Genomic DNA, 15905 nt, shown 5'->3' with positions numbered 1-15905 from the left:
AACTAATTGCTCTAATCAAAAATGGAATAATGCAATATCTCATTAAATAAAAAAAAAAAATGTTCCATGGGCATAGATACAACTCACATCACTTTTATGATAAAAAAAAGTAAAAACTAATATTTTTAAAATAATCATTTCAACCAATATTAAAGCTTTATTGGTATACGTTATTTACAAATTTATTCACATTGTTTTCTTTTCTATTATATATATCATCTTTTTTATATATAACCGTTGCTTGTTCGTCGTAATCAATAATTACAGGTTCATAAAAAGACAACATTTTATACTTCATGTTTTTATAAACTATAATTTTATCTTTTAAGTTTTCATAATAAAATTTCGAATTTAAATTATAATTATTAGTAATATCTGATATATCATTTTCGTATTCTTCCCTACTTTTGGAGGACATGTTCTTATTTTTATTTTCACTTTTTTGCGTTTCTTTCTTTTTTTTCTCATTCACAAAACTTCTTTTTTTTTTTTTTTTTAATACATTCCCTAAGTTTTTATTTATGTTATTACTACTATTATTATTTTCAAGTTTTACTGAATCTATTTTATCCCCTCTTGTATTTTTACTTTTTTTCCTTTGCTTGTTTATGGTGGAGGCATTATTATTTTTTTCCAACTCTTTATCTTTGCAATAATCCAGTTTGTTACTTAATTTCTTATTTGTACCTCTACTATTTATTAATTCATTTTCGTTCTTTGATGTTCCATTACTCAATTTTGTTTCAACTTTTTTTTCTCTAATATAACTGTTTCCATGTACATCTGCTTCTACATCAGAATATACATATCTGCTAATACAGCTACTGCGTAATGAGTTCTGATCATAATTAGCATATTCACTGCAATCTTCCTCTAACGATTTACCATCAAATTTGGATTGCCCTTCATTGCTGTTTCTAATTTTTTCATATAACATTTTTGATCTATCTCCCGTGAAATCACTCTTCTTTATCTTAATATCATTATCAGGACAACATTCTAAATTATTTAGATTAAGCGAATTATTTATAAGAACCTTTTTATCATTGTGTTTATTTACATCTAATGATAACATTTGTTCATGAAAACTCATTTGATCTAATAATAAAATCGTTGAGTCATCTAAATATATATAATTATCTATATTAGAAAAATCATTTGTTCCACTAAATTTTTTATCATAGTTATAATTAGTTGTATCAGTATCTGAAGAACTTGAAGAATAACTACTTTTAATTAATCTTAAAATATAACCATAAAAGATATATGATGGTCTTGACACTAAAACTGTTTTTCTGTCAATAACATTTTCACTATAATTTAATAAATTGGCATAAGTTTTATTAATTATTAAATCGCTTTTTTCAACATTTATTTCATCTTTTAATAAAACTATATTTGTATACCAACTATCACAAGTCCCATATTTCGTGCCAAAATGCTCCCCCTTACGAATTTCAACATCAATAGTTATTAAAAAACCGCAAAATGGACCATTCTTTTGAATCTTAAATATACGACTTCTTTTTTGTATAACTTGATTAATTACATTTTGTTCTAAATATAAATATTCCAATTTACCGAAATTGCTACTTTCATTCTCTTCTTCAGTTAACGTCAAATTAGACCATTCTAACATAACAGATTGCAATAATTTATTTTGTGGACTAATAATTGTTCTCTCAGGATAGTTATCACTCTTATATATTATGTTATCAGAATGCGGAAATTTTACTGGGCAATAATATGTTGTAACACTATATGGAATACTTTTAATATTCATACTGTAAAATTCTTCCGTATTGTATAATTCTTCGTCAGCTGCAAATTCTCTATAAGAGATCTTTTTCCCCATTTTAAGGCTCTTTTCATTATTTTCGCTTATTTTTACCCTCTCATTATTTCCACATTTTTCGTTATTTTTCGATTTCACCAGATTGTCCATTACTAACATGTTGTTACTTCCGCAGTTTTTTCCGTTATTATTCCCATTATATACACCCCAATTATTCAAATATTCCTGATATTTTCTGTAAGAAAATATTTTTTTATGTAAATCCAAATATATATCCGCTACTCCCTCCTGAGAAGCAAAATCACCGATTACTTCACTTATTATTAAATCGTAATTAAAATTATTACTGTATTGTTCATCAATATCATAATCAAAAAAATTATAAAAAGAATGCCTCTTTTTTAACCGTTTTTGACTGTCTTCCTCTCTATATACATACAACTTAGAATAACAATTTATAATTTTAATAAAATCTTCTAAATTATACCCCTCTATTAATTTTTTAGCCATATCAGAAGCATCCTTATTAACTTCCAAAGCATCTACGTGTTTAGCACCATTTAAAATAGCATTAATAGACAACAAGGATAATGGTCCTGTTCCTATTTCAATTATGTTTTTATTATATACATAACATTCCTTATTACTTTCAAAAAAAATACATGGTTCATTTATTTTGTTAACACTGTTTACATTACTTGAGCTATGTTCTCTGATACTTGGTATATTTATCGTTTTACCTATATTGTTTATGTTTTCCTTGTTAACTACGCTAACCGTATTTTCTCCACAGTTTCTGTTGTTCATTTTTGTTGAGTTCTTCATTTTTGATGTATAACTCATGCTGTTAACATAGTAAGAATTCCTATTACTATTTTCTTGACTCAACATGGCATTATTATACGATTCGCATAAATCTTTGTGTCCTGTCCATCTCATCGCCGCTCTATAATAGTGCAATCTGTTAAAATCATTTAACATTGTTAAATGATTATATAAATTAAATTGATTACATATGGATAAAGTGTTTGGTTTCTTCCCATATTTGTATTCCGTTCTTGTAGCAATTTTATTCTTTATAAAATAATTAATTTTTTGCTGTAAAGTTATTTTATCTCCCCAAGTCTTAATTCTTTTTTCGCCTTCTTGTTCTATAACTTTACTTGATAAATTAGTTTTCAAATTTTTTAAAAGTCTTGCGTACTTTTTCTTTACATGACCATCATCATTTTCATTAGTTATTATTGATATATTCTTATTACCAGGCAATTCCCTTGAGCTAGCGCTATCCTTTTTCTTATATAAATTTTTCTTTTTCATCACCATTTCTTCCCCTTTTAATTTATTATTCATATTATCAACCTCGTTCATTTTTTTATCATCCTTTAGCACTTGCTCTTTTGAACGTGTTTCATAATAACTTCTCCCACTACTTCCATTTTTGTTTGTTTCACATCCATTTTTTGGAACAAGATTATCATTGTACTTTTTATTTTTTGTACACACTTTTTTGTCATTTACTTTGTTACTACTTTTTTGCGCATTCTCCACATTTTCATCATCCAGGGAATTATGATTTTTTTTTTTTTTTTTCCTGTTTATATTTTCGTATTGATCGACGTCATATTTATTTTTAACATTTTCAGTAAATTTTTTTCTCTTGTTTTTCTTATTTTTATATTTACCTTCTTCATTAATTATTTGGTTCAAACAATTTTCTTCTTTTTCAACTCCTAACTTTTCCTCAATTATCTTTTCATTTACTTTACTCTTATGCTTTTTGCTATATAATTTTCCCCTATTAATTATCTTGTTCGCACTTGTTTTTAAATTATCATCATTTAATTTTACATCATGCGCCGTTGGCATATTGCTGTTCATTATTAAATTTTTATTGTTATTAACTGACATAAGAGTTGTCTCTTTTATAATTTCATTTGTTGAATTTTTCTTATTTTTCTTGGAATATTTCATTTTCTTTCCTATCTTACTGTCATTTTTATTTGAGGTATCATCACCATTCTCCAATTCATTACAAGGTGCGTGATCCTTTTGTTGTCCTTGTGACTGTTTTTCTTCCTGATATTCGCTTGACTTATTACCAACACCTAATTTAGGATTTGTAGAGTTTCCTTTTCCATTACATTTATTATTAATATTTTCATAACCTGTACTATTCATGGCACAACTTACATTTTTTTTTATTATTTTATATTCTATATTGACATTGTCATTATCATGATCATTATTATTGCTTTTTCCCTCACCATAACTAGAGCAACTTGTTTCATCTTTAGTTCTATTAAATAAAAATTTTTTTTTTGCATTATCTGATGTCAATTTATCCGATTTATTAATATATAAAGGTTTGCATGTTTCTTCAGATTTTTCAACCATTTCAACATTCTTTAAATTTGTGCTTATGCTTTTAATATTCGTTTCCTCACTATTCTTATTAATATTTTCAACATAAACATTATTTATTTCTTTATATATTATTTCATTTGTATCATTATTATGCAGTATTCTCCCATTTACATCCTCAAAGAAACTTTTTTCTTTTGATCTATTTTGTGTGCGATTTAAATTTTTATATGCCTTTCCCAGACTTATATTATGTAATTCATCCATCGTTATATAATTTGTACACTTTAATAATTTATTTTTAAAAGGTTTTTTCTTTTTTTAATATTCTTAAATTATTTTCAAATAAATAATATAATTCCGTAAATTATGTGTTTACAGTTGTCAAAATTGAAGATAACAATTTCGTGTAACAAAAAAAAAAAAAAAAAAAAAAGTTGTCATAATCAATAATAAAATTTTAAAGCCTTTATTTAGTTTATTATCATTTTCTTTTCTTAAAAAATTAATATAAGGAATTATAACATAAAAAATTGCGTTTAAATTAAGAATTCACAAAACGTTCAGATCTATTTGCAGTAAAATTGCCTATATACAATAATTAAGTGCGTGTATGCATTTTTTTAGCAATTCCATTATTCGAAAGTATCCTTTTATTCTGATAAAAAAAAAAAAAAAAAGAAACCATTAACGAATGTACAAACGCATTTAAATTTACATATATAAATATATATATTTTTTTTAAATCGGTTATTAAAAAAGTGCAAGAGAATATTTTGATCTATTCTTAAGTGTACATGTTCAAAATGGGAAAATAAAAACTTCTTTCATGTTCTTTATTCTTTAAAAATTTTTTATTTTTTACTGTTACATAAACTGAACATAAGTTTCCTGTACAGTGTAATTTTAATATAATATTAATGGGGAAAAAATATAATACATTTGCAATATATATTACACTTCTTTTGTTTTATAAATTTGTTAACGTTACTTGTTAATTTCGACAATATTGCGACCATAAAACCGAATTAGTACTTTTTACTTATTATTATTATTTTTTTATTAATTTCACCAATTTCCTTTTATAGCATAATTTAAAAACACGGACATTTATTCCCTTTTTTTTTTTTTACGTAAGTATTATTTTATTCGTTTTCTCTGTTGCTTTCTTTTGAGGTGTGTTTGAACAATTTAGGATTCTTTTCCTTTTTGTTCTTATTATATGCCTGATATTATGCGGGAAATACCTTTTTAACAAATTAAAACAAGAAAAAAAAATATATGTATTCAATACATGTATGCTTATATATATATATATAACTAAAAGTACAAAGAACTTTAAAATTACACAAACAAAAATTCACCCCCAGTAATATATTGAAAGTACCTTAATGGGGAGTTGACAAATTAAGCTTATATTTTTAGTTAATTTAATAAATTTTGCAAAAATTTAACAGAATAACATCAAATAAACCATTTTAATAAAACAAAAAAATATAAAAATGAATATATAAACTAATAGTAATGTAAAAAAAAAATTAGGTTAAAAAATTTTATCTAACTTGAAATATATAAAAAACAAAAATTCCATTTAGCTCTCACAATATTATTTTTTAAAAACTAGGCTTTATACCAATTTTAAAATACATAAGGTAAATAACAAATAATGAATACCAAAAAACAAACTACTAAAACATGAAACAACAAACAAACTACTAAAACATGAAACAACAAACAAAATACTAAAACATGAAACAACAAACAAAATACTAAAACATGAAACAACAAACAAACTATTAAAACATGAAACAACAAACTAACTATTAAAACAAAAAACAACTAAAAATCATTAGTAACCAAAAATAAAAGCACAGGGGAAAGAGAAAAAAAAAAAATAAGGTAAAAGGTGAAAAAAAAAATAAAAAGAATAAACATAAAAATTTATATGATAGCAAAGGAAAAGGAAAAATACACAAAAACAAGATGCAAACGAATAAAAAATAAAAGATAAAAACTCATCAAAAATAAATGGAAGACAAGGATCAAACCTTGTAAAAATACAAAGCATTTAGAAATACTATTGCAGAAAAGTTTATAATTTTATATAAAAAAAATAAAAAAAAGGAAAAAGAAAAACTAAAAAAAGTATCACCTTTAAATACCGAATGAATAGAAAACATAATATATATATCACACGTATATGTTACCCTTTCTCAGCTAAGAAGAATGAGTTATTCCATACTTATTAAAAATAAAATTTAAAAAAGTTTCCAAGCAAATATTTTTTACGGTAGGATTAATACTTATTTGAATATATTCATACAAGTTATAAATGTTACTACAAATATTTTTATGCCATAAATAATTATTCCTTTTTTTCGAATATTCACTGTGAATCCCATTATTGCTATAATTTAAATTATTAATTTCTGAATTCAAAGGATTTTGCAACTCTCCTCTTTTCTCAGAAACAATTGAATTATCTTTTTTTATTGAATTAATCACATTAGTTTTATTTTCTTTTTTCAAGCCAAGGTTATTATCTACATCCTTTTCTTTATTTATTTTATTCGTGATATATTTCTTTTCATTATTAATTCCCTTATTATTAGTTTTATTTGTATATGTATTATTTTCTTGATTGCTTAGCTCTTCAAATATTACGCTATTATAAGGGTATAAAACATTGTAAGCACTTAAGTGGTTAATGTATGGAAATATTAAAAGAGCCACTTGCTGCATTAATAAAAAGAAATCAATAATCGTTAAACCTTGATTTTTGTTAATATATTTACTAAAAAATACTTGTCTTGTAAATAAATATTCTAGATCATAAATGTTCATTTTCTTTTTCCTTTTAATCCTACTGTTCATACTGTTAATTCCTATTGTATTAAAATTCATCAAATTATTCGAAGTCGGAACCAAGGTAAATGGGCTAAACATAGATGAGTAATAAGATTTATTATTTGTTCTGCTTTTATTTAATGAAAAATTGTTTTTCTTATAATTCATTAATTTATAATTTTTTGACAATATTTCATCTTTTTCTAAATGATTTTTTTTAAAACGTAATGAAGAAGATCTATTTATTTTTTCCCCTTTATTTTTGCATTTAAGAATATTATCTTCAGATGAATTATCATTTGATAAATCACTTGTTTTCCAAAAACTTGAATTATTTGAATAGTTTCCATTATTCTTATGTCTTTTTTTTCCCTTTCCATGTGGGCAACTATTAGAGTTCTTATTATTTAATATATCTCTAACAATTTGATACATTTGATTTTCTTGAGGATTTTTATTTATTTCAAATAAACTGTTGTTACTCTTCGTAGAAATGTTTATGTTTTCAATTATTTTATTTATTTTAATATCTGCACACATACATAAGAATGTGTTCTTGTCAATATAATATTCAACCTTTCTGTTATTTTTCTTTAAATTATTATCATATTTGTTTAAAATAAAATAAAACAAAAAGTAACATTCGTTGTATATTTTCATTTCATTATAATATTTGTTTGTTTCTTTTTTTAAATTTATATACACATCTTTTTCTAACACATTATTTTTTAATGGGTGTAAAATATCTTTTCTTATTTTCGTGTAGGTCTTTTTTAAATCAAAGGAAATATTTTTATTGTACAGTTCATCAACATTTTTTATGTCATTATTATTAATATATCTAATACCAAGAACGTTTAAGCAGTTCATATATTTGTATAAATCACTTCTTATCATAATGAAATTTTCAACTTTCTTTTTATAAACACTATCACTAATATTTCTATAAATCTCTTTACACGCTTCTACATCATTATTTAAGAATTTTTCCAAATGAATATCATCTTGATTATCAATTTGCACATATGTTTCTTTATTTAAAATATTTGATTCCATTATTGTATCTTCATTACTAAACAAGTTCTCATAATTAAACCTTTCGTTGTCGCCTTCCTTATACGAATTGCACTCGTTTATATTGGTATTATAATTTTGTGGTTCACTTTTATCCATATTCGCTAACTCAATGTCATCTTTAATATCAAATTTGTTTATAAAATTGCTTCCCATGTGATTCATGGTTCTGTTACTGTTGTAGCTGTCGTATAGGTAATCACTGTTATCATTTGCTTCTCGTGTCTTGTGTACTATTGATTTTTTATATTCACAATTTTCTTCAACATTATCGTAATCGTCAATATACATGTTGATACACGAGCTTTCGCCAATTTCAAAAAAACTATTTATACCTTCATATTTAGCGTTATTATCTTTTGAGAATTTTTTATTAGTATCTATATCATGCTTTCCTTTGCATTCTTCATTTCCGTGATTCCTGCAAAAATTATTCCCAATTTTATTATTTATATAACTAGAGATACCATCTTTATAGCATAATTTGGTGGGGAAGTTATTATTCATTGTATTTTCTTCATTCCATTCGTTTAATTTGTTCATTTCGTTTACTGTCCTCGATTTGTTTATTTCCCTTGATTCGTTGGTTTCATTCCCTTCGTTCTTTCCTTTTTTGACACTGCATAGCAAATTTTCTTTTTCATTTTGGACAATGTTATTGGACAAGCTGAAACTTCCAATATCATTTTCATCAACACAGGTATCAACATTACTCATATTTTCCTTTTTGAGGAATAAATTCTTTCTCATTTTAATTTTTTTTCTCATCAAATTTTTAAAATGAGTATTACTTAAGTTACTATTTTTTAAACCATAACTACTGCAATTATTTGTCGAATCATATCCATTCTTATTAGGAATAGTGGCAGAATATTCGTTTTTTATGTAATTTTTTCCTGCAGTTCTAAATATATGATTTTTTTTTATACCATTATTTAACATGTAAGAATTCGTTTTATTTATTTTATTATTGTAGTCCATGAAATATTGAGGATCCTCTTTATTCAAACAGTTACTTCCGATGCTCTTATTATTATTATTATTATTATTATTATTATTATTATTATTACTATTTTTATCATGAGGTTTTTTATTTTCCGCTAAACCTTTTGTATTTCTACTATTATTTAAATGAATAAAACTATTATTCGAAAAACCGTCCTTCAATTTTATTTTTAGCAATCTTCTTTTATTATTAATTGTACAAATAATATTATGTTTTTCCTTATTTTCAATTTTATCATTAACACTTATGACAACCTTTTTACTCTTTTTTCTCAAATATTTTTTATAAATTTTTTGATAAACTATTAAGAACATTTCACTTATTACTGGCTCCTTTACATATCTATCAAACATACTTTCTAATTGGATCTCAAAATTAGTATAACTTGGGTCTATATAATCTATTCTTAAAGAAGGGTTTGAATTAACTTCGAGCAACCATGCTTTTCCAGTATTATCTAACAATATATCTAATCCAATTAATTGATAAAAATAAAAATTATTATTAAAATTATATTGTATCTTTCCCTTAATATAAGAATATATTGCTAAAGATGTTAAACAAGTTATTTTTTTTATCTGTCCCCATATATCATCTATATCATAACCAATGTTTTTTAAATAAATAAAAACATCACTTAATAATTGTTTATTATTATTTTTATCATGTATATTCTTCTTTCTTATATATTTTTCATTGTCTTTATTAATGCTGTAATTAGTTAAATGTATATACGTATTACAAATATATCTTTTCTTTTTTTTATATTCTTCTGTACACAACCTTGCAAACCCAACTTTCGATAAGTATATTTTAGGATAATTTTTTCCTGGTAATAACAATATATATATTCGAAAATCGAATTTCTTTTTATACATCAATAAAGGATTATCAATATATTTTTGAATTATATAACAATTATATCCATTTAATATATTAATATTAATATCACTGTACTTATTAATTACCTTAACACCAATACCCATACTACCACAATCAGGTTTCATTATATAATATTCCTTATTGTCGCTATTTAAAATATATTTTATGATATTTTTATTTTCAGGTAGTACAAATGTATTTGGATAAAAATCATATAACGCAGGAAAAATAAGTGACAAATGAGAAAGTAAAAATGTAAGTGCCTTTTTTTTTGTATACATGTACATAGACGGAATTCTATTAATTATTTTTTTCTTTTTCATATAATTATAATGATCATAATCGTTAATGTTATATCCTATCCAATAAAATGTCCCTTTATTTATATTCTCAATGCATTTTTTCCAATTCAATTTATTAATACATGTATGTATTAGTACTCTTTCATACCTAGCTAATTTCGTATTTATTGTTATATTTTTTTTTTTCATGGATTTATTTTTTCCGTTTAACTTAACTATATTGTCTTTGTTCCAAGGAAGAACTACTTTTTTCCCTTTTTTGCTTTCTTTTTTAAAATCGAGTCCTGCCGATGCATTATTGTATTTATTTGTTATAACTATCTCGTTTTTATCTCTCAACCTACTTTCACAACTATCGTTATTACTGCTATTATTTCTTTCATTATTTACATCTGTTGTGTAGTTACCAACCCATTTTTTAGTATCACAAAAATTATTCTCTATTTTGATAGCATTATTATCCTTTTTACTCCTATCATTAATCGAATTGTTAGAAAATAATTCTTGTGCATTGCTTAATCTATGTCCTATTAAAAAATTGCACTTTTCTCTATCATTCTTATAAGCACAGGAATTATCCATTTCTCTATTTTTTAACTCACATGTATCAAAGAAACTTATCTTTTCATTACTTACGTCATTTAATTCATTAAAAATTTGATTTTCCTTATCATGAATATTTTCTTCTTCAAGATATGTATTGTCTTTTACAGCTACATCACATTCGTATTTTTTTTTTGTAATATTCATTTTATACCTAGATAATTCATTGCTAATTGGATATCTGCACTCTCCATTTGAACCTATAAAATTTATATCTTCTTTTTTTCCTTCATTTACATTATTTTCTTCTCCAATCTTTTCATTACTTTCATATTTTCCTTCCTTTTCTTTTTTTATGTCCATGTCTGTAATATTTTCAACTGTATATTTTTTCTTTACATCTTCCTTTTCAATGTTACTTGAGCTTAATGTGTGCTTCTCACCTGTTTTATAAGAATTTTTATTAATACCCAATATTCTCTTTTTGTTTTTCAGTTTTGTATTTTTGTTCATATTATTTAAATGATAAGAATATGAATCTGTTAATTGTTCCTTAATACTCTTCTTTTTTTCGTTATACCCTAAGTTACATATATTTTTACTCATAATATATTTGTTTTCATTTTTTTTATCGTATTCTAAATTGTATAAATTAACTCTTCTGTGGTATTCATTATATGTGTAATTATTTACTTCTAAAATGATAGCACTGTCATCATTCTTATTATTATTGTTATTTTCTATAGTTGTGCTCCCCTTTTTCGGTTCTTTTAAAATATCATTTGAAATAGATATTAATACCCTACTTTTTTCATTATTCTCTACATTATTTTTACAAGAACTGTTTTTTATTCTTTTTATATCATTTATGTTTTCATTATACTTATAGAAAGATTCACTCGATTGTTTTTCATTTATGATATTAGATTCATTAATTCCTTCAATTTCCTTTTCATTCTCTGCTTTAACCACCATGCCGCTATCACCGCCTTTCAATATAATATCTTCCCTTTTTTTTTTGTAATTCTCTTCGAATGTATTCTTTTTTTCACTATCATTTTTTTCGTTACTTACATTATTTACTTCTATTATTGTATCATTACTACTTTTACTTTCCTTTTCTCTCTTGATCATATTACAGTATTTCACAGCTTCTCTATTTTTACAACCATTCATTGGTTCTTTTAGAAAAATATTTTCCTTCATTTCTACTTTCCATTTCTCTTCTTCATCTACTTTTTTATTTATTGTTTCTTCTTTTTCTTCCTTTTCTTTTTTTTCTTTTTGTTCGTCTTGATTCTTTTGATTTTTACTTTTATGTATGTTTATGTTATTGTCCAACATGTATGGATTATTACATGTAACTAGTTGTACATGCACTTCTTCTTTCGAATTAACATTCTTCTCCGTTCTATTATAATAATTTTCTCCTTCTAATCCTCTTATAAATCCTCTACCATTTTCATCATAATTATAGAAAATATCTACATTTTCTTTATTAAAGACGCTATTACTATTCTTATATTTTATACTATTATTACTAGCTAAAACTAGGGTGTTACTTCTGTCATCCGCTATTGTTTTCAATATATTAGAATTTCTTGTATAATAATGTTCAGAAGGATCTTTAAATTGTGTTTTGTTGCGATTAGATAAGATAATTTTAGTGTTAATATGATCTGACTGATTTATGTTTCGTTTTTGATTTGAATTCATAGAGGATAATTGTATTACTGTACCTCCCTCATAACCAATTTTATTATGATTACTACTACTACTTCGATTATAAGTAGAACCTACAGCAGCAGTATTTGCCGCGCCTCTTATGACGTTTGTAAGAACTCTTACGTTGCGCATCTTATTTCGATTGTGATTTTTTGTATAATTTTTATAATTTTGCATATAGTATGCAGTTGACTTTTTCTCATTTTTTTCATCCATTTCATTATTGCTAATTATGTAGTTGTGAATATTTAAATAATTTTTCTGTTCACTATAACTGTTATTTATTCTATTTTCCATATTTCCTATATCTGTATATTTATCTACACAATAATTTATTTTTTTATTAGTACCATTCTCTATATTATTACTGTGCTCTTCCACTATTTCACTTTTTTCAACGTAGTTATTGCCTTCCTTATAGTTCTTATTGCTTAAACTACCCGATGTGCAATAAACGTTATCATTCTTCATATTAACTGTGAAATCATTATTCCGGTTTTCTGCATTTTTCAAAATAACAACCTCGTTATTTTTACCTATATTACTATGTCTACGAACACTATATCCATCTTTAATTAATTCAAAATTATTATAGCTATGGTTGTAAATATTATCATTTTTCACGTTGTTAGTATCGTTTGAAGTAATATTACAACTTTTGTGTAAATTTTGGGAACATTGTTTTTTTAATATGTAATTTCTATTAAAGTCATCTTTTCTAAAATATTCGTTGTAATTTCTCATTAAGCTGTAATAATTTTCATCTCCTTTATTTTTAAGGTAACATCTATTTTGATTTATAAAAACGTTACTGTTTTTTTTTAATCTCCCATTTAATAAAAAATCGTCATGACCTATATTAACATTTGTTTTTCCATTATACTTATGTTCCATATCTCTAATTAGGCAGTTCGAATTTTTCTTACTTTTTTTCCACTCTCCTTTTCTATTTTGTTCTTCTTCACATCCTTTATTTGGAACATAAAAAAGAGACGTATTATTTTTTTTATTAGAAGCTTTTTCTTTATCTAATATTTTTATAGTATTGTTGTTAATACAATTACTACTTAATTCTACCATATTTAGAGTTTCATGTAAACTATTTTGACCACTAACGTTTGAATTTTTTAAAATATCACAGAGTAAATTTTCTTCTTTTTTTGATTCATTATATAACAATTTGTAATTATTACAGCTAATATTACACTTGTTAGTATTTCCACTGAAGTTATTTCTGAAGTATCTTTGTCTGTTATCATTCATGCATAAGTTGCTAGTACAACCGCTATTTGACTTATTATTTTCAACAGTATTTATACAAAATTTGCTATTATTTATCAAATATGGGTTATCACATTTATTATTAGGGTATTCATTTTTATTAACATTCATTGCTTTTTTTTCATATAGTCCACTTGATTTTATATTAGATTTCAATATTATGTTGCAGTATTTGCTTGTGCTTGTGTTGTTCATTATGTCGTGATTTTTTATTTCTTTTCGAAGTAATTGTGATTCTTCAACAATATTTTTTGATGAGTTTGTCTTTATGTTTTTCCCTTCTTCCTTATTATTTTCATTAAAAAAAAAAATGGAAGAACTATATACATTTTTCATCATATTTAAATTGCTTACACTTTTATCATTCATGTTATTATATGAAATAGTTCTAATTAGAATATTTTCATCATCATTAATAGGAGTCTTATTCATATTTTTTGGTAAATGATTATATTTCTGGTCCCATTGTTTCATGTCTGTTAAATTATTTCGAACATAACTATTCCACTGTTTTATTCTATTTGTATTTTTATTTTTAATGTCATTATGATCATCAAATTGCATAGTTTTATAACTTTTTTGTAGCCCTTCTAATGAAATTCCATCTGTTTTATTTATTCCACCTTTATGTATCAATTTATTTATACTCATTTCCATTTCTGAATATTCTTTTTTACTTTCATTATTATTATTATTATTATTGATGTGACTTAGTGATCTTCCAACTTTCGTTTTTTGTAATAAGTTGTAATTATGTAAATTATCATTTTTCGCGCTTTTATAAATGGGACGGTAATCTACATATTTCTTTATATTATTATATTCTTTCTCATTATCAATATGTGTTTCAAGCGTTAATTTATTTACTTTATCACGATTTCGAATGTTACTATCAAAATATAAATATTTCTTTTTCTCAAATTTTTTATTTAGATTATCATCAACTTTAGATAAATAATCTATAGAAGTATTAAAGTACTTATGCTCGAAGTCACTTTTTTCATTTTCAGAAGAATTATTTGGATTTTCTTTTTCTCTAGAATATATATAGTTCTTAGAGTTATGCTTCATGTTGACGTTTTGCATATTATGACGATTGTACAAACTCTTCTGATTATTCAAATTACCTGGATTATATAAAAAATTCACATTGTTATAGTTCCCTACGTTTTTCCTATAGGAATCATTTTTTACTGACACATTAACCAAATTAGTTTTTTGAGTATTTATCGTCGAAGCGCATTCAGTAGTAGTACCAACTAAGTAATTCACATTCTTTGATAATAGCATATGTTCATCTCCTTTGAATTTTCTTAGCGACATTTCGTCTATATCAATTTTATTATTTGCTACAATATTTAAAGTACTATATTCCTTTGATAATTTAGACGCATTATTTAATAATGTGTATTTAGGAACAACTTCTGATATATTTCCCTTTTTACACTCACTTATTTCATTCTTATGTTTAATATTGAACGGTTTACTAAAATTATTCATATTTTCGCTCTAATTAAACTTGCATTTATCTATATTTATTAATATAGATTATATATATAAGCATGCATATATATATGGATATGGATAGATATATATACATACATATATATATATTATTTCTCTTTTTATTCCCCTGTGAACTCATGTACAATTTATTTATCTTCTCGTATTTAATGTTTAACTAAGTGTCTTAATTACACTCCTAAAAGAACAAATTAAATGCACGTATGATCATATACGTTATAATTAAAAAAATTAATATCTTTTTAATTATTTTTTTAATTTTGCGTTCTATCTATAAAACGGCAATATACATATGTATTCACATGTATGTGCATATATGTTATATATATAGGCTTAAGGGCAACCTAGCAAAAAAGAAAAAAATTGCATTATTCTTAACAGTTACTAATTTTCCTGCTTAGGAGGAACTAAAGTTAGTTAAAATCATGTTTTTAACATAACACAATATATAACAAGCAAAATTTTAAAAAAAATAAATTTTTTTAAATTTGCAAAAAATTGCCTTCTTAATTTAAAGGTAGCAAAAAATTATATACTTATGTTTGTTTTATTATAAAAACCG

At 24.0% G+C, this 15905-nt stretch overlaps 2 protein-coding genes across 2 annotated transcripts; both read right to left on the bottom strand.

Moving 5' to 3' along the window:
- Window positions 1-157: 157 nt before the first annotated feature.
- On the bottom strand, window positions 158-4426 carry PmUG01_09056200 (conserved Plasmodium protein, unknown function; the record flags this gene model as incomplete). Its single annotated transcript, XM_029005277.1, has 1 exon — window positions 158-4426. One exon carries the CDS (start codon window positions 4424-4426, stop codon window positions 158-160), a length of 4269 nt encoding a protein of 1422 aa, XP_028861882.1.
- A 1950-nt stretch (window positions 4427-6376) lies between these two features.
- Window positions 6377-15319, bottom strand: PmUG01_09056100 (tubulin--tyrosine ligase, putative; the record flags this gene model as incomplete). Its single annotated transcript, XM_029005276.1, has 1 exon — window positions 6377-15319. The coding sequence occupies one exon, from the start codon at window positions 15317-15319 to the stop codon at window positions 6377-6379; it is 8943 nt and encodes a 2980-aa protein (XP_028861881.1).
- Between the last annotated feature and the right edge of the window lie 586 nt (window positions 15320-15905).

This window comes from Plasmodium malariae, assembly GCF_900090045.1.
Source record: "Plasmodium malariae genome assembly, chromosome: 9".
Lineage (NCBI taxonomy): Eukaryota > Apicomplexa > Aconoidasida > Haemosporida > Plasmodiidae > Plasmodium > Plasmodium malariae.
Note: the sequence above shows the minus strand (reverse complement) of the source record. Positions and strands in the feature narration are given on the sequence as shown.